We start from the raw sequence: 23459 nt of genomic DNA, 5'->3' as shown, positions 1-23459 counted from the left end.
GTTAACAGAATACAAAAGCACTGAATCATATAAAAATATTATGTGAAATCCCCAAAATAAAACACAAAGGAGTATTTGTATGTGTTAAAATAATTTAATTCTCCCTGTACATTTCTGTCCATGTGAGCCAACAGAAGTCAAAAACGCATACTTTACAATATGTACCTGTTTTGAAACATTCAAGTCAATCCAGATGGCAAAGTAGAATTCAATCACTAATGAAATGTTTAAAAAATATATATTAAACAAAAAAAATGTTTTTACAAGATAAAAAATAATCTTCCACAATGCAATAAATTGCAGATCACCGAAATTTTAACTCTTTAGATGACTTCAGTTCAGTTATTGGTTTCAAAATCTAGAGACAATCAAAAAGAAAAAAACGTTGGCAGGATTTCTATCTGTTTTTACGTTTCTCTTTCTTGCTTCGACTACTTGTTACACTGTTTAAAGAACACGATGCAGGTGCTCTTGCATGACCTGTGGCTTTCAGATGGTCAAAAAGTTTATTCCGGGATGGAAATTCACTATGGCAGGTTGCACAGCTGATAAGAACATCACTCTGAAGAGGGGGAAAAAAAAAAAAAAAATATATATATATATATATATATATACATATATATATATATATATCAGTAAGAGCAAATGTTATTCCCTGAGAGCAATAATTTAGGTTTTCATGTTGAGATTTAGTATCAAATAATTCAAAATAAAACCTTTTAACAAAATTACCACCACTCAGGCTCAAAAGAGTGAGAAATTAAGTCCCATCAACCAAAAGCATCAATGTTAAGAGTCCTGAGCCACTCCACGGTATGCACCGTGTGGACGAGAGCGCCGTTTCAGTTTGCAAAGTAACGGAAAATGGAGCAGTAGCTGTTCTGTTGGATCTGGTATTCCCACTGTGCCTTTTACTTTAAAGAACAACAGGGACAGCAGCACGGATATAAATTCTACATTCATCAAGAAAAACTGTTGACAGATCCAAACCTATACAGTAGGTACACAAGGGCTCACCAAAGATGGCTTTAGAATCAGAATTAAGAATTTAGATAATATTGCTGAAACTAGGTCCACTGAAAAATGTTAATATGATTTTGACCTACCACTGTCTGTGGTTCAGCAGGTACTTTGACAGATTTTTTCATGTCTTTGGCTTTCTTCCCTTTGGGTTTAGGAGCACTGGAAAATAAATTATAGAGTTCTTACAATCCAGTAATAATGTATCCCTTTTAATTGTTATTTTGCTCCCAAAAAGACTCAAGTGAAAGGCTAATTCATTAATTTTAATGGCCAATCTAATTAATTTTCACATCTCAAATGAATAGCTTTCCAGAGCAACTTTAAAGACCATAGTAGATGTTAAATATGACACAAAAGCTAAGGCGTTTACTTAAAACTGTTGAAACACAAGCTACGACACCTTACAGGATTGCACATGTCCTTGCCCTCCTTCCCCAGAGCCACAGGCCTACCCTAGGCCTCCATCATGGTGTTTCCCTCAGCTCCTAAACCTCTAAGGGCGCTGTCCTACCCCTTTGTCCCTGCTCTGATGCTAAATGCTGGCAACGCAGACACACACTTGATTCTGTTGTTTGAACTCCTTCTCGAGGTCCTAGACAGGGAGGCTACTCACTGTTCAGATTTTCCCTCAAGGAATAAGAAATTACTCTCTGCTCTAGAGGAGCAGAGGAGGCCAGAGACAAGACAGTAAGACATGACAGGAAGGAGAGGACCAGGAATGCTCTCTCCGCTAAAAGAGACCTTCCTCTGGCCAGCCACTGTGGCCCTATGGGGCACCACATTCCAGGCTCCTGCCAGCAGGAAGGCCCCGGGCTGTGGATGCAGATCTTGGTGACCTGCAGCATGGGGCCCAACATAGGAGGACAGCCCTGAGCATGGACACATGGTCCCAGACGCTCCAGGCAAGTGGGGTGCGGCCTCATCAGGAGACTTGTTCTTGGATTCCTTGTTCGAAGATTACTGATCAAGGATAAAATAAGGACCTCAACAGGATAGAAACTGGGTCAAAATGACTTTTTGATTTGGGCCATGTTGCTGAAATGTCCATTAGCACCTTCCTCCGGCATCCTCTTCCCAACATGCCTTGTCTGTATTACGGTGGGACGTCTGTCTGGATAAATGTACAGGTCACCGACAGACCTGCTCTGCTTCATCAACCGTGGGAAAGATGTTATTTGAGATCCGAAAAGATATTCTTCCCACCAACAGTAATTAGAAAATGCCATCAACCTGACTTACTTCTTAGCTTCACTTTTTGGATCATCACAGAATTCGACAGTCTCAGTGACACTGATACTTTCTTGGAGACTCCCATCTAATTCTTTGGCACGGTCTTGATTTAAGTTGGTATCTTCTGATTCAACCTTTACTTCTTCTCCAGTTCCATTTTCATTGAAATTACTATCATACTTCTAGGTAATAAAACATGTATGCATTACAAAATAATTATAGTAACAACCCCAGCTTCTTAGGATACCAAGTAATTATCCTAAACAATTATAACGTTGGGTACGCTCTGAATGAGGAGATCTTCAGGAAGTAAAAAGAAAAAGCAAATAATAATTTAAAAACATGAATGCTCACTACAGAAACATTAAAGTAGGAAAAAAGTGGAAACAATCTATATGTTCGATAAGTGAATGGTTGGATTATGAAGGGAATTACGAAGCTCTTAAAAATCATGTTTGCAAAGACACTGATTCAATTCGGTGGAACAATACCTACAAATTATTAGCTAAAATATAAAAGAAAATTACACATAATGTCTGATTACAATCTAATTCAATACTAAGTAGTATCTATAGGCAGAATGAGGGGTGATATTTATAGTTCTCCATATTTTCCAACTGATCTGCAATGAGTACCTACTACTTTTATAGTTAGGGGGGAAAAAAAAGAGTAAATAAGCATTACAAAAAAGGCAAAGCTTGGCCAACATACCTTCACTATGTGAAGAGTATTTATTTTTGTTGGTTTGGGTTGGGGCAACATTTTGTCACATTTGCTTTCCCTTCCCTTCCTCCCTCTTCTCTGCACACACACCCCGCCCCCAAGCCCGGAAGGATAAAAATAAATTGCAGGCAGATATCACGACTCTTGCTCCTACATCCCCACAATGCCCTTCGTACTCAAGAATTTAAAGTGTCGGCTCCATAATCCATATTCACAACCCAGTAACAACCGCTCCTTGGGGGCCCTGAGAGGTGTGACAAATCAAGGACCCCATGCTGTGTGTCGTGGTCATGCCCATTGAATCTCCTTTGTCCTAGAACCACCACAGCCCTACTTTTTGTCTTTCATGATTTTGACAATATGCGGGCTATTCTGTCCCACAGTTTGGCTTCCTCTGGTTGTCTCCTTATGATTAGATTCAGGCTACACTTAGAGTACAATTAGACCAAAATATCTACTAAGTACAAGATTTATTTTTTTGCAAGTAATTTTGTCTTTGGAATGTTTCTCATGGAGGGTGTTCAGAATACTGCGCTCAAAAGTGACTCGGACTCCTCCTTTCTGTCAGCCAGGGTCCTCTGTTTACATTCAATTGCAGTTTTCTGGGTTTCCTTTCTTATTTCTTATTAGGTCATGCAAATTTTTTTTCCTGCCCATACAGAAAACTCTCCCAGTCTGAAGTTTCCTGATTCTCTGTGTTTGCTGCCTGCTGCTCTTCAGTCAACTGGTTCACGTCTCACACTACCCTCCTTTCAAAAAGAACTGAGGAAACGTCAGGAAAAGTGCTACATAAAACTAGATCTGAAATGGGATTTTCTTCCTGACAGAATAGGAAATCATCAACAAGAGGTATTACTATAAAGGAATACAGCTTTGGAGGGAAAAAATGGGGTAGAAAATGAAGCATTTTCATTGGTAAGAAAACACAAATATATTTATTACTGCAACCTATAAGACGTACGCTTCCTTACTCAGGATAGGCTTGGGTTAGGTATAAATCTCTCTTATCTTGTGTTTATTCTAGTGGTTCCAGCACACACAAACAAGAGAGGAAATGTTCTAAGCTAATGATTATAGAGTCTTTGGGTAGAAGACAGTATGAGTCATTTTATAAAGGAACACAGAACTTGCTATGTGGTTTTATAATTGAAGCAAAAGTTCCAAGACTCAAATTTTAACAGTGATAAATTCATGTGTCATGTATCATTTTTGGAACATGAGACAGATAAAAACTACTTTCAAATATATAACCATTTAAATAGATAAGCCAAATCTAAAGTTTTATGAAAAATCAGTAATGTGTTAACTAAATTTTCTTAAAAAATATTTTCAGTTTTCAAAAAGAACTGTAACATTTAATATTTAATATAAGCTAATGTAATTAGATTATATTAAAGTAGCGCAGAAATCAATTCCACTTCCTTTAGAACCACCAAATATCCTTAGTAAAACGGAGAAGCTCGTGTGTTTATACATCTATAGGATTGTTACGCATCTGTAACAACAAAATAACTTTTTATTTAAAAATAATTTTTTCTAAAGATTTTATTTATTTGACAGAGAGATCACAAGTAGGCAGAAAGAGAGAGAGGGAGGGAAGCAGGCTCCCTGCTGAGCAGAGAGCCCAATGTGGGGCTCCATCCCAGGACCGAGATTATAACCTGAGCTGAAGGCAGAGGCTTACCCACTGAGCCATCCAAGTGCCCCAATTTAAAAATATTCTTCAGAGAGATTGGATTTAGATGCCAGTGTGATATATTTAAACAACTTACATTGAGTAATATTAAGAAACATTTTTTTCAAGAATCGTAAGCATTACACATTTCTAATCAAATGTTCCTTTTGCAAAATTTCATTTATGTTGTTGGCAAAAAAACCCTAGATATACAATAATCAACCCTCAGATTTTCACATATTTCTGATTTTAACTCTTGTCTTAGAGATTTAAAACCCAGTCATCATATGTGTCCAGATTTTAATATGATCACCCAGTTAATTAGTATCAGGGAATTAATTCCACTTGCAATATTTGAAGACACACCGACAATAGTAATTAAGTAAATTAGCCACATACATATTAATGGAGGAAAGGGATGAAAAAAGAAAATTGTTTTCAACTTTCTTCAATCTGTTTTATAATCAACTTAAAATATAAAGTGAAAAATCCCTCTCTTTAATATGAACTATACTAAAACAACAAAAGCAGTCCAACTTAATGTTTGATATTAAATGTTAATAAAACTTTTTCAACATACCTGTGCTGGTTTCTGTTTCTTTTTTTTCTGTTTTTTAGAAAGCCTAAGAATAAATATAAATAAAAATATCAAATATTTAACTGTGACTACTTACTAAGTGAAAAAAAAATACTAAAACACTACTGATACAGAGAGAAGTAAAATTTTAAAAGTAGTTAATAGCATAAGGTCTTAAAAAGAAAATATTCACATTATTGTTAGAAAATCAGAACAGTGGTTCCATTGATGGTAATTAGCATATCAATTCCCTTGGTATAAAACTGCTTTTAAAACAATCATAATATATTCTGTAAAATTATACTCAACATCATGTTTTTACCCGTTTCAATATTGTAAATTCCCTTATGTAGAAGAAAATGTGGAAAATATTAGCATAACAGAATAACTTCTTAGATAAAACAGCATTTAAATGCAATCTCATCTCTAATGTGATAAGTAAGTCTAGAAGCATTTTTAGAAGTACTTTTGTTTTGGTGCATCTTCTATTTCTTCCTCAGAATTGGCATTCAATGGATTTTCATCAGTTTGAGGTCCTGAAAAATTTTCTTCCTCCTCCTCCAGCTGTTGTTTTAACAAGGCAACCATTTCCCGATGCTTTTTTGATTTTTCATGATTCCTCATGCTGGAAGAACAATTAGACATTAGTAACCACAACAGGATTCACATGTGCCCAAGTGTGTGGCTGAATAAATGCAACCATGGTAAAATTTATTTTTCCCAGTAAGGAAGCAAAATGTTGGGGATCCTACAAAGAGAAGCAGAAGAACCCTGTCAGGACCTCTCAGGTGGGAGGACAAAGCCAGCCCACGCCTGAGCTCTTCTTCCCTCCATCCCAGCATCCTCCCTTCCCTCTGTCCTTTTATCTACATATTTGCTTCCAACCTTTTTTTTTTTTTTTTTGGTCAAATTCTCTATTATCTTAAAATTCAAGTCTTCTCCACTGTTTCCTCTTAATCACTGAGTATTAGCCCAATGCATGCATGTTCCAGGCTGCACTGTGGGCTCTGGAAGATCCCGAGAATTTATAAGACAGCATTCCAACTTGAAGAGAAGACCACTTGGTTTATGACGTGAGGGCCTCAGGTACCACAGTAGCTTACCCCCTTTTGCTTTTTTCAATAACTATCTTTCGCCTTCTTAACAGGGCTCTCCCTTCTCACTGCCACCATCCTAAATGTGAGTTCAGACACATCTACACCCCTCTGCCTAAAACTCTCTGAGCCATGCCTCTTTCAGGGCATCTGTGGGCCATGAAGTAACATTCCACAAAATAGGGTTGACAAGACAGAAGTACCAGAGTCAGTAGATGAACAAGAAAGTAGGAAACTTACATCCATACTATCAACTTTATCTCATCTGTTCAGACTTGGGTTTTCTAGCTTCAGTTGCTACTTTTCCCTCCCACTAAAATTCTCCTTCATACCATGGTTTCTTAGAGAAACAGGAACGTGGTGTGCCAGAAAATAAGTGCTCAAAAAAATGACTGGGACTTGTCAAAAGGACACAGGAGCCATCTTGAAAGAACTCTCACTAATCATATCTGGAAAAGTTTGAGCATGAAAAGTACAGTAAGAAATCATAGAACACTGAAAAACTTCACAAATTCATACTGGTAATAGCTAGACGGAGGAGAGGCAGGGCTCTTACTGATGGCAGAAGGCCTACTGAGGACTAATAACGGAGAAGGAGCCCTGGTTCCAGAAAAGCCCTGCTTTGGAACCATTATGTGACAAGTGGGATAAGCTAAAATCATCAATGAATGCCAAACCTAGGACACTGATGAGGAGCAGGGCACTTGTCTAACTTGAAAGTGTCTCCCCACAGATTAAATGGGCTATAAAGTAAAATCTGTTGCAATGGAAAAAAATACTAACTCTACAGTGGAAAAATTAGAAGACGTCCTGGCTGGGTGATCAAAACTCTCACCACCAAGGAAGGGCAGACAGACGTCGTATGCTTCCAGAACTGAAGGCCTGAGAGCAGCACTGCATATTGACACGGTAGCCAGCCAGACACAGAATCCAATCATGAGGAGACTGACACTCAAGATGACAAGTACCCCAGGAAAAAAAACATTCTGAAGGGCCCGTACTCTGGAGTAACAACGGCACAGACAAGGGAACTGATCCAGATTAAACAAGACCAAATAAATGAACACGTCCTCTGATCCTAGACCGGATCCTGCCCGGAGTGGACACAGGACAGGATGCCAAGAGGATGTGCTGACGGACGTGGAATATAGGCGGTAGAGGAGATGAAAGGACCACAGCCAGGTTATAAGCCTCCTGAAGCTGACAGCTGTCCTGCGATCATCTAACAGAATGGCTTTCTTCTTTAGGACTATATACAGAAGTAATTTAGACGTAGACAAGCATTATGTATGTAACCTACTCTCAAATTATTCAGGGAAAAACTCTGTGAACAGGGGAGGTGGGAGGAGGGAGAAAGGGTGAACACAAATAGGGCAAAACATCAGCCACAGGTGAATCGGGTGCTTTATTCTATCCTTGCAACTTCACTGTAAGTCGACATTATTTTTAAATTAAAAAATCAATTTTAAATCTCCTTCACTGTTGCTTTTGTTTTCCCGTTTCTAACTCTTTTGCCCTTGCCACTTCTCTTACTACTCAACAGTTTTTTCCCTCGGGGTTCCACACCAACGCCTTTCACGCCTCCCACACCCCCACTTGCACCCTCCAGTCTCCCCTCTCCTTCCCTGCATGTGTTTTGTTTCTTTGTCCCTTGCTGAGTCTACTTTTGTTTTCTGTCCTGTTCTTTCTCCTCTCTTTATAAATACTTAAATACTTCTCTCTTCCTTGTTTCCAAAAGGCAAAGTCCCTCTGCTTCAGCAAATGTAATTCAGGCAGGACACATTTAAAGTTCCTAGGCTGAAACGGGACACTGGCCTGCATGGGAGTGTGACAGCTGGAAGGGAGTCTGCCACCAACAACAGAGACTAGCTTTGGTCTAGCCTCCTCGTCTGTGACTGTGCCTTCGTCGCAACAAGCAGTGACATGGAGACGCGTCCATGTTTTAAGTGGCAGCTCTCACGTAGGACTGCCGCTGTGAACGAGAAATCAGTGCAGTGTGCTAAAACCACTGGCACAAATCCTACGTCCTCCTCTGGGGGAAAGAAATCCCCCAAGAGAACACAGAGGAGGGCTGGTGACCCCCTGCTAGGAGCACTTTCCTTTTAGAACTTTCAGTGTTCTGGTTCACCTCCAAAGAAAAGGGGAGTTCAAACTTACGCCTTTTCTGTCTTGAAAGATTTGTCGCACGCTGGGCAGTAAAGGCCGTCGTACAGCTCAGCATCCTCAGCTTCATCACTGTCTCTACCTACGAGAAGGAAGCTGACAGTAAGAACCCAAATCTGCAATGTGTTAGCAAATTGCATGTCGTTAGTAACAAACGAATTTCGCACACAAGGTAGAAACTGTATTTCCTTACAAAAACCAAATAAGGTTACCAGGGTTTGCGCTGACCTTTCAAAAGCAGTCCTGAATTATAAAGGTAGGCTTCCAAATCACCACTTTATCTTTCCAGCTCTTCTCCTAAGTCTACTAAGAAGACTCAAAGTCTCTCAAAGTTCTCAGTGTGAGCTAAGTCCAGAAAATCAGATGCCACTTTCACAGTTCTACCACAAAGCAGTTTTTTCAACAAATTTTTCAGCTGACCCCTTGAGCAAGATTCGATGCAAACATATTTGTAACTGTAATCTACTCTTAAATGCTTAAATAAACGTAGCCTGAAACACTCCATCATTATTTGACAGGGTGGTCATAAAAGAGCCTATTATATATAAACTTTAACATGTCTTTACACCCTTGTTTTTTTAATAAGCTTGGGACTTTGTTACAATGAAATAATTACTATCAATTTAGTCCACAAAATCTAAGCAACTAAAATGCTGAACTGAAAGTCCTTGTAAAATCCCATCTGTCTTCTTAAGAAATAAAAAGGTAAACTGACTGCCACAGAGCTCAGTAAAAGAGATCATGCAATGAGATCAATAAGGATCCCAAGGTATCTCTTCTACAGTCTACATTTTCGTTCTTTGTGATATTAACATAATTTCGAAAGACACTTTCTCACTGAAATCACAAATGATCAAAACTCATTCTACCTAGTATTAATGTTTAATAAATGGTATTAGTGTGCAATTACCTATACCCTTTTATTATATATAAACAATTCATCAAATAGTTAATAAAAATGTTAGCTTTGAAGTCAAAATCTGGATCTAAAAATGGTATTATGGCAGGTCGATATGCCAAAGCTTCTCAGAGTCCTATTTTCCTCTTCAGTAAAAGGAAATTCATTCTATGAGCAAAATACAAATTTACGGGGTATTGTGTGAGGGTCAAGCAAGCTCTTTCCTGAATGTGAAAGCACTTCATCAATTTTACATAAAACTCTAATTATGCCACCTCACGTTTCCAGAATACATTATAATTTTCAAGACTTTCACACATACTACTTCTAAAAATTTCATAATCATTTTGAGTAAATAAAAGTCCACCATTCTATCATTCGCCAACTAGTCTACAACAACACATTTATAGATAAGGTGAACTGATCCTTCCACATTATTCCTCACGCAACAGCTAGAGACTACACGAAAGGTCAGGTTACTCTCCACAATGCCTACTCCTCCCGTGTTCAGGTAGTCACAGACCTTGTGCTCTCACAAGAGACGCACAGAAAGGACACTTCCCAGCACAGTGGGAGAAAACTCTCAGAAATGAGAGGAAGAATTTACATCCACCACACAGACCTCTGTACAATATCGGCTTTTCTGGAAAGAGCTATAAAAACTTGACCTCCCGGGCTTCATCACAGGTTTTTAAGTAACCAGCAGTCAATATACCCAGCGGCCAACTTATTTATGCAGCCAGAAGCCCAGACTGTTTAAAGCACGCTCAGAGAAGAGGTTATTAATCAAATAAACTCTTATTTCTTATTCTGATCCTCTAGGGTTTAGTCAACATCAATGGACTACATTTGCTTGGCCTATACAATATTATTTTTCATTTTAATTGTCTGCCACATTTCAAAACCGGAAGACGTCCCAAAAAAATCCAGATTTCCAGCTCTGCTTAGAAGGCAAATGGACAGGAACACCCTGGCAACACAGTGCTGGCAGCAGTGGAGGGAGCGAGGGAGCGCAGGAGTCCCCAGGATGCAGCCACGTCCCTGCCCCGCCGCGCCACCCCTGCCTGCCACCTGCAAGCATCCTGAGTGCATGACATCTGAGCACAGCATTCCCTTTCTCAAGTTTCCCAGTGAAGGTAGTTACCATCATGCCCATCTTTGAGATCAGATTCCTCCATCTCATCTTCATCTGATCCATCTCCAAACTCCTTCTCGTAGCGCGCCTCCATCTCCTTGAGCTCCTTCTCCAGGTCGGCCATGGTCATCCAGCTCTGTTCTTTGTACTGCTCGGCCAGTCTAGACACACAGCACAGCCCCACTGACACTGGTCCTGCTTACCCCACAGGCCTCCAGCCCATGCCCTGGAGAGCTGCTCCCCTTGCACTGTCAGGGCTGAGTTCAAGTGGGGGCGAGTGACTTATCTGTTATGTGGGTGGTTTTAATCACCCTATTAGACAACAGGTTTTGAAATCTAGACCTCCTAGCAAGTTATTAAAAAGTCTTGAGATGTTTTTAAGTCCTAAGTGGCAAGTAGAGTGCTAATTTTCCAAAAATGAAGGGTGGGGTGAGTAGAATTTAGAAGAAGTGAATCATCTTTAAAAGAATGCTACAGTGCTCTGGACACAATGCTTTTACACTAACTTCAAGTGACAAAGCTTTAAAGGCATAAAAATGAACCAAAGCCCTAGAGTGTGCCATCAAAGAGGCGGGACCGCGAGGCGGGGCACAGTGGGCGCACTGCACGGCGTCTCGGGCCGAAGCCCACCTCTGCCACTTCCCAGCTCTGGGATCTCGGGCCTGCCTGGCTTCCTCAAAAGGATGAGGAGAAAAGCCAGAACTTACTTCGCAGAACTGCTAGGATAAAAGTGCTTGGAACCGGGCTTCATCCAGAGGAGGAGATCAATGGGCAGTCATTATTATTATGTCTAAGAGTCTGGAAAGGATCTCAAGTATTGAGGGCCTATGAAGGCAAACATGCAGCGCAAGGGTGGCTGATGAAGCCAGGACACGGGGGGTGCCCCCCCATAAGGCCCGGTCCCAGGGCCCCACACCTCTTCAGAGCCAGGGGCCCGGCCGCGCCTCCCGTACTTGGCCTGCTTCAGCTTCTGCTGCCGCCTCATCTCCTCCGCCTTCCTGGCCTTCTCGGCGTTCTGCTCCTCCACCAGCTTCCGGTGCGCCTGCACTCTCCTATCTCTCTTGCGGATGAACGCAACCAGCTGGCGCACCAGCTCGTTCTTCTCCTTCCTTGCTTTGTCGCGAATCTTTTTGTTTTCTTTTTCCATGGCTCGTTTCTCCCAGCGGTTTGAAGCTTGTCGCGTATCATATTCTTCCTTCCATGCAAAGTTCTTCTGAGTGCAGAAACTCTGCCAATAGGCATAGAAAGGATGGACGACCTAGAGACCAAGAAAACAAGTAACATGCTGAGGTTTAAGATTCTTTTTCTCCAGCAAGGCAGCAAATTATCAGTGACACAACACATCTCTTTTTTCACACACATCACATCACTACTACTCAATGGAAAAGACAGTCCTTCAGGGCTTTGCAGAATAAATCGCCCCTGAGAACAAACTAAGTGAGGTGCTGAATGGGATGGGACCTGCTCAATAAACAGGAAACGTAAACGAGGACACTCCGAGGGCACCACAAGAGCCTCCAGGAAGGGAGACAGGGGCAGAGTTAGTTACAGTGTGGGACCAAGAACCAGGGTCCACTCTTCTCAAATAAAGAAATGGGGAGAAAACACACTGGTAAATGTTAATTATAAAATGGCAATGCAATTTTCTTTTACCGTATCATAGTCACTCTGGGAGTCTCCAAAAGTGGGGAAATCCTCCATCTCCTCTTCTAACACAGATTCTAGCTCCTCCTTCGCAATCATCTCAAAAACATTACGATAAACTGTATAAAAGCCCTAAAAAACAGCAGCAGGAAAACAAATTCTTAATACTTTTATACTCCGATCACAGAATACAATTTTAAAACGTACATGAAAAACTTTAATGTTAAAGAATTACAGGCCCAAGCTCTGTCATGACAGAACATGCAGGTTTCTGAAAACTGCAGTTTTCTTATGCCGACAGTTTAAATACAAAGGCAGTATTTTTTCAGTTTTCAAAATGAACACTGCTTTCACCTACAATAACATGATTTCTCTTTGTGTTTGAAAGTCTCGTGCTTGACAGGAAATTAAGAGTGAGTTCCTTTACCTTCTCATCATCTCCATAACCAGAGTAACAGGTCACAGTGAAGTAGTGAAGCAAATCTAAGCTGTCGTCCTGATATTCCCCATCAAGCCCACCTTTAAGGAGAGCCTCTCTATGATTATCATACCTAAACAAACAAATTAGCGTCATCAGTGATTGCTGAATAAACGAGAATTCAGAAGGACTCTTGAATCTGAAACAGCCAAAATATTATTAGACATTTTAATATGTCCAACCCACACTCAAATTTTTTTTAAATATCAACATGAAAAGACTTGATAATCCTTCACAGAGCTGATTAAAACTATGACTGCAACTTCAAGGATGAGGCAGGCACTGTACACTACTCGCCCACATGAACAGTGGAACTTAACAAGCCAGGGAATTTCCATGACTCCCCCAGAAAGGTAGCTGCATTTCTACGGGTAAGAAATATTACTAAATTGGTCAGCACGGGACATAATCTGCTCCATGGACTAAGATTATATATTTGTGATCGGATTTACCAACAAAGACCAAAACTGGTCTTCCTAGGTTTATATAAACAATCTACAAGTTTCACATCCACACAATTACTCCCTGTAATAACTCTGTAACATTAGTTCTTACCCCAAAGATGTAATGGGAAACTGATTCTCAGCGATACTAAATAATTTATCCATAATCGCAAACCCGGTAAGCAGCAGAGCTAGAATTCCAAACCAGGCCTCCCGCACTAGAAGGACCATACTCCTAGTAACTGTGCAGTCTGCCCTGCAGGAAGGAACACGAGAGTCAACAGCAGGGCCTTCACACGAAAGGACAAGAGAGCCCTTTGAACAGGAAGGCCCCCTGAGATCTGGAGAAGGGCACAGAGCCAAGGGAGGCAGAAAAGAATTTCAAAGTTCCTAAAGGAAAGCAAAAGCATTCCTAAGTCCAGATCTCCAAATTTTTCAGGAGAAAAATGTAGGATTCTCGCTCTGATTTTCACCTAAAGGACAATTTTTAGAGATTTTTTTTTTTTTTTTTTTGCAGCCTTTCTCGTTTGAGAGCCTGCCGTGTTTTACGCTGTTTGACACACACAAGGCTAGAGCAGCAGCCCTGCACACCCACCTGCTCTTTGTAATAGCAGGCTCTTGCACAGACATGTCGGGGCTTAAAACCTACTCCTTGGTAGCAAAAAGTTCATCAAGAATCTAAAAACTCGGGGTGCCCAGGTGGCTCAGTGAGTCCTGGGATCAAGCCCCGCATCGGGCTCTCTGCTCAGCGGGGAGCCTATTTCCCCCCCTCTCTCTGCCTGCTTCTCTGCCTACCTGTGATCTCTCTTAATCAAATAAATAAATAAAATCTTCCAAAAAAATCTGAGAACTTAAATTTAAACATAGAAATTTTTGTCTGGGGGTGACTGGGTGGCTTACTCCTTTAAGCATCTGCCCTTGGCTCAGGTCATACCAGGGTTCCAGAATCAAGCCCCTCATCAGGCTCTCTGCTCAGTGGGGAGTTGGCTTCTTGCTTTGCCCCTTCCCCTGCTCATGCTCTCTCTCTCTAATAAATAAAATCTTTTTTTAAAAAAGAATTTTTTGTCTGAAAATGCTATTAAATTATCAGGTCATCATACCTAAAAGTATCTGTCATAGACATAGAAGCTTAACTCCATTTCTTCATATAAAGTAGTTCTTGGGGAAATCCTGCAATTCTAGCTCTGAAACACTGTTTTAAGGGTAAGTCAGCATTCCTAACACCAGTAAACTTGTCATACACCAAAGAGATCCCGTTTAATAAGAAGTTACTTCCCAAGGGTCAAGGTTCAATCTATCTAATATTGCCAAGCTTTATTCTACCTCCTCTAAAATGAAATAATTGGAGTAGTCACCTCTAAGCTTCCTTCCAACTCTACTACTGCATTTTCTTTTTTTTTTTTTTTTTTTAAAGATTTTACTTATTTATTTGACAGACAGAAATCACAAGTAGGCAGAAAGGCAGGCACAGAGAGAGGGGGAGGCAGGCTCTCTGCCAAGCAGAGAGCCCGATGCAGGGCTCGATCCCAGAACCCCAGGATCTTGACCTGAGCCACAGGCAGAGGCTTTAACCCACTGAGCCACCCAGGCACCCCTACTACTGCATTTTCTATAATGAATAGGGGACAGATGCCTCAGAACACACCGAAACATTTGACAAACATCCACTTTTTAAAATCTTCTATTGATAATTCTTCCTGACAAAATACACTAAGATAAGAGGGGCAGCGTGATGCTCACCATGCTCTTTCCTGAGGGTCACTCAACACGTCATACGCTGCTTGGATTAATTTAAATTGTTCAGCTGCTTCTGCGGCATTATCCAGATTTTTATCTGTTAAGATAAAGTTCCAGATAGTCAGTCATCAAACAAGTAGAGGACAGAATCTAAAAGGGACCTCTTCCGTCACAAATGCCATAAATAGAGGAGTTCGCAAAACAAAGAAAAACAATCAGAAAAAAGCAAAGAGGTCCTAGTGAGAGTTGATAATAAGGATATGCGAGAAGTATCTACTTGAGAAGAAACTGTATGCTTTCCCCTAAGCCTTGGTGCGTCACTGAGCACTCAGTCTGGGTATCCACAAACGGAAAACCCTGAGTAGCACACATTTTATTTTTTGAAAAAGCAAAATATATATGTGTAAAATCAGTCATGGAAGGAGTGTTATTATTTAGTATGGTCTTTATGTTTTTTCTTTCTTATCAACACAGACCCCACAATCTTGTAAAGCTTTAAAAATATATACTAATTATTTTTCTCTTAACAATGAATTCAGAGAGCATTGGGCAGCTTCCAAGATGGCCCCCAAGGCTCTCCACCTCCTGGCATTCATACCCTGTGGAGCTTCCTCACAGGTCACCAGGGTTGGTCTGTGTGGCCAACAGCAAGGCAGCAAAAATGGTGATGGCACGCTAAGTTACTTCTGAGATTAGTTTATAGAGGGCTGCAGTTTCTACCTCGGGCTCTCGCTCTCTTGGATCGCCCTAGGAGTAGCCAGCTGCCACAGCAAGAAGACACTCGGGTGGCCCATGTGGAGAACGGAGGCCTCTGGCCCACAGCCAGCAAGGAAATAAGGCCTGATACGATGGGAGGGAGATTGAAAAGCAGGTTTTCCCGATGAGGATACCACCTCACGAGAAACCCTGAGCCAAAACCACCCAGCTAAGCCATCCCCACACTCTGTCCTCAGAAACCGAGTCCATATAACGGATGTTTGCTGTGTTTATTGTTTTCAGACCTAAGCGTTTGGTAATTTGTTGCGTAGCAATAGATAATATACTCAGAAAGTGAAATATTTTCGGACCACTCTGCAGCATACCAAAATTCTATAAGCTACAACTCAATACTTGACCTCTAAGAGGCCAGAGGAAAAATAGGCCAGAAACATACTTCCTAGGAATAACTTTGCAGCCTTAGAACAAGACCCTCGAGGGCATCCTGCCTCCTCTTTCTAGGTACCATCACGCGGGATGTCCAGTCCTTCAGGGAGTTTTCTGCTGAACCACTATCACGGATAATACTTTCTCAAGTGCAGCCATTGGCCGTAGCCCCTCTTTGCTGAGATGTTTTCACAGAAAAAGCTTTCGATATTATTTTAGAATCATGGTAACTCTAACTTGAAAGGAAAAAACTGTCCACCCCCGCAGCCTAGCTGTAAGTGGCAAGCAATCTAATGCCAGTTTAAATCCCCTTCCACAGTGCAGCCACTCTGAAGACGGCCAATGGTTATCTCCGAGTCCTCCTTCTCCCGGGACTAAATACTCCCACTTCTCATGGCACGTCGTAATCCTCTACTTCAAATACAGCCAAAGACAGGCACCAATAATCAAGGAGCCAACCATTCACAGTCTCCCTACCCCTCCCTACCCGCCCCCCCCCGCCCCTGCCCGCCAAAGGCCACCCTGAACAGTAAGTGAGGGCCCACCCGAGAGGTGCTGGGGAGAACTGCTACATGGTGGCTCACCTGCCTGTATCTGCACCACAACATGGGACAGCAAGAAACTTTTAGCTCTGAGGCTTAATCGCTTACACTCAGTGCAAGCACTCAAGCCTCAGGATCAGGACAATGGAGCAGGTCTTTGAGGGCTTCGTCAAGAGTTGGAGCTACCAAGACGGGTGTCCCCTGGATTTCTTGCTAAGTATGAAAAACAAAACTATTCACTTTAGTTACTGTCGCCACCTTCCTGTCACATGCAGCTCTGAACACAGCCAGATACGCCTTCAAGGTGAGAGTCATGATTTCTGTATCTTTCACGATTCAAAAATACTCATGATTTCTACATCTTCATCAAACCATTCATAAACTTTCTGTCATAAACAAAACAGCACAGTCCCAATTAAAGCAGAATGGCAGAAAACGCCAGCAAATAAATCTTCCCACATAAAACAAAAAAGGTGACTGGGGGAGGTATGTGGGTGGTTCTTCTTCACCTTTTAATCAGTTCTGTACTTCGTTGTCCTGTTTCTTCCCACACCCTTCCTTCCTCCCCCAAAGAAGTCTGGAGAAAGCTCAAGCTTTGAAACACAGAAAGTCCATCAATGTACCAGCTGAAAATAAGATCTCGCCTCTTACTAACACGTCTTTCTGATTTTTTTCAGTCTGTCATATGGCTTATTTCACTTAAATATACCTGAACTGGCTGACTATAATGTTAAACTGAGATCTAAGCACATAAATGCAGTAAGTTAAAAAGCAATAATAAAGAAAAAGCCCACATTTATTATCAGCCACACCCAAAGGCTGCAGGTACTGCAAAGCCAGTCATCAAAGTTTAAGAGGCATTCTCACACTACTCTCTGTGCTTTTCTCTCCATTCACTCACACACTCTTCTACTCCCTCCCAAAATTTTTTACACTACCTTCTGGAAAATTCCATGGACTGAGCCTTTTAAGTCCTGCCTCGACTGAAACCAGGCTCCCTGAGAACACCGCTTCCCTGCAGGACTTCCTTCTTGGGCTCCCTCAGTCACAGCCCTCATGTGGCAGGGCTGGTGCTGGAGCTGGCATCCTCCTGGCTGCTGGTCCTTTCCTCATCCCCAAGGGCACACTAGCATTCCATCCAGATTCAAACCACTGGCCAACCCCACCTTCTTCCCCTTCTCACTGTCCACATATTATTCAACCACTCCCCCTTAACTTCCTGAGAATTCCAGCCCTTGGCTCAGAGTTTCCATTCCTGGGTCCTATGGTCACCATGGGTGACTTCAGTGTACTCTGACCTCCCGGTCGCCCTCCTCCCAATCTTGCCTGCTCTAATCTGCTCTCTCCATACCTGACAAACACAAACCTACCTTTTCCCCTGCTTCCCACTGCCCTTAGGTTAAAATCAATCTACCTCGTCCAGTTGACCCCAACCTCCAAGACCTGGCTGCTGCTTACCTGGCCATACCCCCCTCTTTGCCCTTCCTGTACTCTGTCATGCTTTATCTGGCCTTTCTCCCCCTGTACTCCCAGCTTTCTGGCTTTCAGTCTCGCCTTAGAGGTCACTTCTTCAGGGATACACATCTGTCCCACCCACACAGAAACCCAGTCCAGGTCAGGCACGTGTGCTCATAGCCTTCAGACCACCCTGTACTTGCCTTCAGACCACCGTTCTCTCGCCAGACTGAAACAGCCTGTTTCCCTGGGACTCCCTGATGACTCTACCTGCCTGCAGAGCAAGGACCATTCCTGCCTCATTCACACAGTAAAGTGCTCCTGGCAGTCATCAAATAAAAGCCTTCCCCTCAAGAGGAGTGATCTCACTAGGAAGTAACATTGACCCTACTGAAAACTATTTTCAGTTGCTCAATTAAAAAAAAAAAAAAGAAAGAAATACCTTTAACAATGAAAAATGAACAGCCTTTCTTCTTGAAGTACAAATTATTCTTTGAAGCAAAGCCCAAATGTTAACCTCAGAAACACCTAACACAGGACCTTACACAGAGATTGAACATTTGCTGACTGACAGACTTAAATTAACAAGTCAGCACAGCAAAATATATCAAAATCATGTATCACCTGGAAAGTATGTATCCTTTAAATGTATAGGCATGTTCAAACAAAAGATATTTAGGATGCTATGATTATGATGACATTCAGAGAAAACACTTCGTTTCTAACCGGTTTCGTTTCAAAATAGTTAACTGATGTTTTAGTAACTTTTGCCTACTTCTTCCTTCCTTCTTTGCACTGATTTCCAGTTAATCGCCAAATCTGATCATTTCTCCTTCACAGCATCTCTTCTACCAGGCCTTGCCCTTCCCTCCCACTAACCCCCAACGTGGTGTGAGCCCTTCCTTGCCATAGTGGACACTACCTGACTTCTGTCCCCGCCCCTCTTCAGTGCACTCAGCCACCCTCACAGTACCGCCTCAAGACATCTTAATAAAACCAGCTTCAACCCTCTCTTATTGGAAAAACAAATTTCACAGTCCTTAGCCTAACATTCAAGACCCTTTACGATCTAATCTTAAAACTACACTCAAAAACATATTCATATTATCATCAAAATTATATATGCATTTGGTCACAAGCATTACTCCTCTTCCTCACACTTTTCCAGCCAGAAGAGTCAAGAAATTCCTAACTTCATTCTAATTCCTAACTCAATTTCTGATGAATGTTTACCTTACTTCTTCCTTTCCAATATATATATTTGTTTAGTTCCTCTGTTGGTAATCATTACCATTTTAAGTAACAAACCCATACCTTTATTTCTTGTTCCACCAACTACAGACATTACCTTTTGACTTTGGGTCCTAGGCCCTTCCTTCAGCTCTTCTCTCAAACCATATTTTCAGATTTCCAATAAATACTGCCATCAGTCAAACTGTCCCCTGGACCACCTTTTGTCCACCATGATGCTCTTCCCTCTACTCTTCAGCTCACTTTTCCCAATTCCATTTCCCTAAGATCTAGCTAAAAATCTAGGATCCTCTGCCAAGGAGAAACCTCACTGCTTCTCATGACATAGTGAGAACTCCCTCCCCTGGCTTCCTGGGGCATTTATTACTTATTCTGTTAATCCAACTACCAATTATATATGTTGTGCTATTTTGTTTGCGCTTGTTTTTAACTTTTCATGGTTTACAGCATGTTTTCCAAGGGATGTCTTAGCATTTCAGAATCTTACTATGGTGACTTGCACATACTGGAGATTCTATAAACACCCTTATTGATTAGTGCTAATATGTAAACCTCTTACAAACTCAAAAAGCTGATATTCAACGACAGCCTTAGTTTCCCAGTCTGAAAGATCAGATTACTTCACAGAAGTCACACAGGCCTGAACTACGACCAAATCAAACATCCAAAGGAAGCATACTTCTCAGTATACATACAAACTTCACTAGGGAAGACACCCAATTAAAACTCTCCATCTGCAAAACATCTGAAGTGGAGTAGTGTCCGTATTTCAACAGCTTACTGGGAAAGGGGGGGAGCACAGCTATATAAGACAGTTTACTAGCTTCTTTGTCTTAATTTCAATAAGGGGCCATAAATTACACTGGAGTAGTTGGGATTCCGTGATGAAGGGTAGCTGAGCGGCAGAAACTCAAGCAAGGGCCAAACTCGAGAGCCCAGGTCTCCGACTCCCGCTCCGGCTCCGGTCTGCTTAGGGGTGGGAGGAGCCGCTGAAGTCGCTAGAACGTGTCCTTCCCATCAAGTGCCACTGCGGGTAGCGCCGGGGTTGGTGGGTGGGCCGGGGGAACGTCTGGGAAGGGACGGGCTGCCGGGGGCTCTAAGGGAAGCCTGGGGTGAGCGATGCGTCCTCCGACGGGCGGGGAGGACGCCCGGCGGGAAGAGCACTGCGCAGGGGCACCTGGCCGGGGACCCGAAGGGGGTTCCCAGGGCGAGGCGAGTCACAGGGCGGGCGGGTTGAGACTGGCCAGGGTCCCGGAGTTATTCCGGGAAGAGGGGGCGAAGGGTGGCGGGGGCCCGGCTTTTGCAAGGGCTGCGACGGTTGCGGAGTAGTTACCCGGGTGCCATTTCAGGGCCAGCTTCCGATAGGCCTTCTTGAGCTCCTCCTCGCTGGCGTCGCGCCGCACCCCCAGCGCTTCGTAGTGACACTTCATCGCCCGGCCGGGCAAGGGGCTGGGGCCGGGGCCCGGGGCGGGGCCGGGGCCCGGGCCCGGGCCGAAGGGGTGGCGGCGGCGCTGCTGGTCCTCTTCGGCAGCGGGAGTCCGGCGCCCACACCCGGCCAGCCAGCGAGCGCGGCGGCGGCGGCAGCGGCGCGGGGTGGCGGAAGCGCGCGGCGGCGACAGGCGGCGCGGGCTGCGGCACGCGGGCGCGCGGAGTGGGCGGTGCCGGAGGCCGCGGCTTCGCATGGGCTGGGGGAGGGCTCGGTTCCGGGAAAAGCGGCGCGGGAGGGAGGCGGGGCCTCGGTGGGTAGGAGGCGGGACCGCGGCGGGATGGAGGCGGGGCCTCGGTGGGTGGGAGGCGGGGCCGCGGCGGGATGAAGGCAGGGCCCCGACAGGTGGGAGGCGGGGCCACAGCGGGCGTCATTGTGAGGGGCACAGTAGCCGGTCTGTGTAAGGGGCACTAACTGGGCTGGCCACCGGATGGCTGGTAGGAGTCTGATACAAGGTTCCGGAAAGCATCTTGTCTTCTGAAGACGATTTCTCAGTGGACCCCCGTTTTTCCGGGTGAGGCGACTCACGCTCGAAGGGGTCGAGTGTTTTGCTCAGGCCTCCCCAACTGATCAATGGCAGGATTCAGGTGAACCAAATGCAGGATTTAACTTCAGTTCTCTTCAGCTGCCACTTATCGAGATCTCTAATACTGCTCATTCTAATAGGCAATGAAGTAACAGTAAATATGATGCCTTAAAGTGGAAAATTTGAGAGACCATCAACACATTTAAAAATAACATACCAAATGTTTTACCAGCAGTATGAATAAAATTGTGCTGACCCATCCACTAACACTTTCTGGCTTCTAAGCCTGCATTTCCTAGATTGTTAAGAATGCTGTTAGGGGATAGTATTTAACCAGTTTTTGTTGATCGAACCGACACACTGTTATTACAGCATGGGAGATCCATACAACTGTTCCAATTTGATAAGGTGTCAAAATAGTATCCTAGGTGCCCTTAAAATACATTGGTTTAATAGACACACCAATATATTTCACTGTAATGTGGAATGTTTACATGTCAGTTGTAGGTTTTGTCAACCATGTGTAAAGAGAAGGGTTGGCTCTATTGCTAACATCTTATTGTACAAGGTGGTTCCTTGCTTCCCTAATACCCTGCCCACTGCACAATCAAAACCAACCCCAAACCTCAAGTTTCTCCACACACCACTGTTCAACCAACTCATACTCGAAATTTACACACCTGCCTCTTTTTCAGAGAAGGAAGATACTATACACCATCTTAGTTTGTAAATTGACAATGGATAGGGGCTGATAGTTTGAATAAAGGTGAAAATGGAAACTTGCCCCATTTGAGAATGGGATTAGGGGTAGGGGGATAAAAAGTGATGAACAATAGAATTTTTCTTCCTCCAACTGCATCTGGTTTTGCTTACAACCCGAGTCACTTGCATTTTTCCTCCTGAGAGAAGAGGAAATTGTTTCTGCCTGTAACAGTTAAAGAAATATAGAGACAATTATACTGGATATAAATTTCAGTTTAAAGGATTATCTTTATTGAACAAGTTGACTTCTCAATGAACATGAGTTGAAAAAAAAGGAATTCTCATTCAAATGAGGTACACATATAAATGATCATGAAAGGGAAGTAATTTGGGACAGGAAAATAAGTAGAAACTGATCATCAAAATTGTTAAAGAAATGCCACTAAAACTCTATGACACACACCTCAGAAAATCTTAGAAGTTTGCGTGTTCATTCAAACAACTTGCTGAGCCAGTCTATTTTATAACCTATAATTAACTTCTTGGGATGTGGGTGTTTAAATACAAATCCTGAATACAGCTTCTTTTCATCCCAAGCTGTATTCAATTGCTTAAATAAATAAGCTTGTTCTCCCCCTGCACTTAACCAAAATTGGCCTTCACTAGCTATGCACAAGTATTTAAAGTGAACCTCTGAACTGAATTCAGAGTATAGTATAGTATAGATTTCAAGATAAGTATAGATTTCAAGATAAGTAGCCTAATTTAGACTATTTCAAAATAAAGTGGGCTAATTTTACATTCAAGACCCTTCTTTGAAATTAAGAAAAAATGAAATATAATGGAAAATTGATTGTTCTGCCTACAGATTCAAAATAAAATTAAAATACAAGTGAGGAACTAGGAAAGATACCTAGAGTAATCCTGCCATAGAAGAGTTCTTACAGATTAGTAAAAGATAACTACCACACAAAAACAAGATTAGTCACAAAAGAAAAACCAGTATCTACCCAAAAAAGGGTATTCTTTTTTTAACCTACCAAACTGACAAAAGTTATTTCACTATACAAGGGTACAAGTAAATAAATGAACACTAACCTCTGGTGAAGTACAGTATTTAGGGGGGGCATCTTTTTTTTTTTTTAAGATTTTATTTATTTATCAGAGAGAGAGAGGGAGAGCGAGCAAGCACAGGCAGACAGAATGGCAGGCAGAGGCAGAGGGAGAAGCAGGCTCCCTGCAGAGCAAGGAGCCCGATGTGGGACTCGATCCCAGGACGCTGGGATCATGACCTGAGCCGAAGGCAGCTGCTTAACCAACTGAGCCACCCAGGCGTCCCAGGGGGGCATCTTTTCACTTGAGTTCCACTTACAGGAAACCACAGGTGGTACAAAATAATTTATGTCAAGAAATGTTTGGCATAAGCATCCATGCCTGAAATACTGTAATATCCCATAAGGGACAGATAGTACAGTATAGCAGAGTAGAATACTATGCAATTATTAGTCACGTATAATAAAGACATGGGGAAGTG

General features: G+C 42.5%; 1 protein-coding gene across 1 annotated transcript; it reads right to left on the bottom strand.

Annotated features, from left to right (window-relative positions):
- Positions 1-78: 78 nt before the first annotated feature.
- Positions 79-20820, bottom strand: DNAJC21 (DnaJ heat shock protein family (Hsp40) member C21). Its single transcript, XM_047729294.1, has 12 exons — positions 20545-20820; positions 14824-14917; positions 12590-12713; positions 12172-12294; positions 11472-11776; positions 10528-10679; positions 8480-8567; positions 5695-5853; positions 5232-5274; positions 2263-2435; positions 1107-1182; positions 79-562 (listed from the first exon to the last, which is right to left on the bottom strand). Exons 1-12 carry the CDS (start codon positions 20639-20641, stop codon positions 398-400), a joined length of 1599 nt encoding a protein of 532 aa, XP_047585250.1. The 5' UTR covers positions 20642-20820; the 3' UTR covers positions 79-397.
- Between the last annotated feature and the right edge of the window lie 2639 nt (positions 20821-23459).

This window comes from Lutra lutra, chromosome 5 (assembly GCF_902655055.1).
Source record: "Lutra lutra chromosome 5, mLutLut1.2, whole genome shotgun sequence".
NCBI lineage: Eukaryota > Metazoa > Chordata > Mammalia > Carnivora > Mustelidae > Lutra > Lutra lutra.
This window is presented reverse-complemented; position numbering and strand designations above follow the sequence as displayed.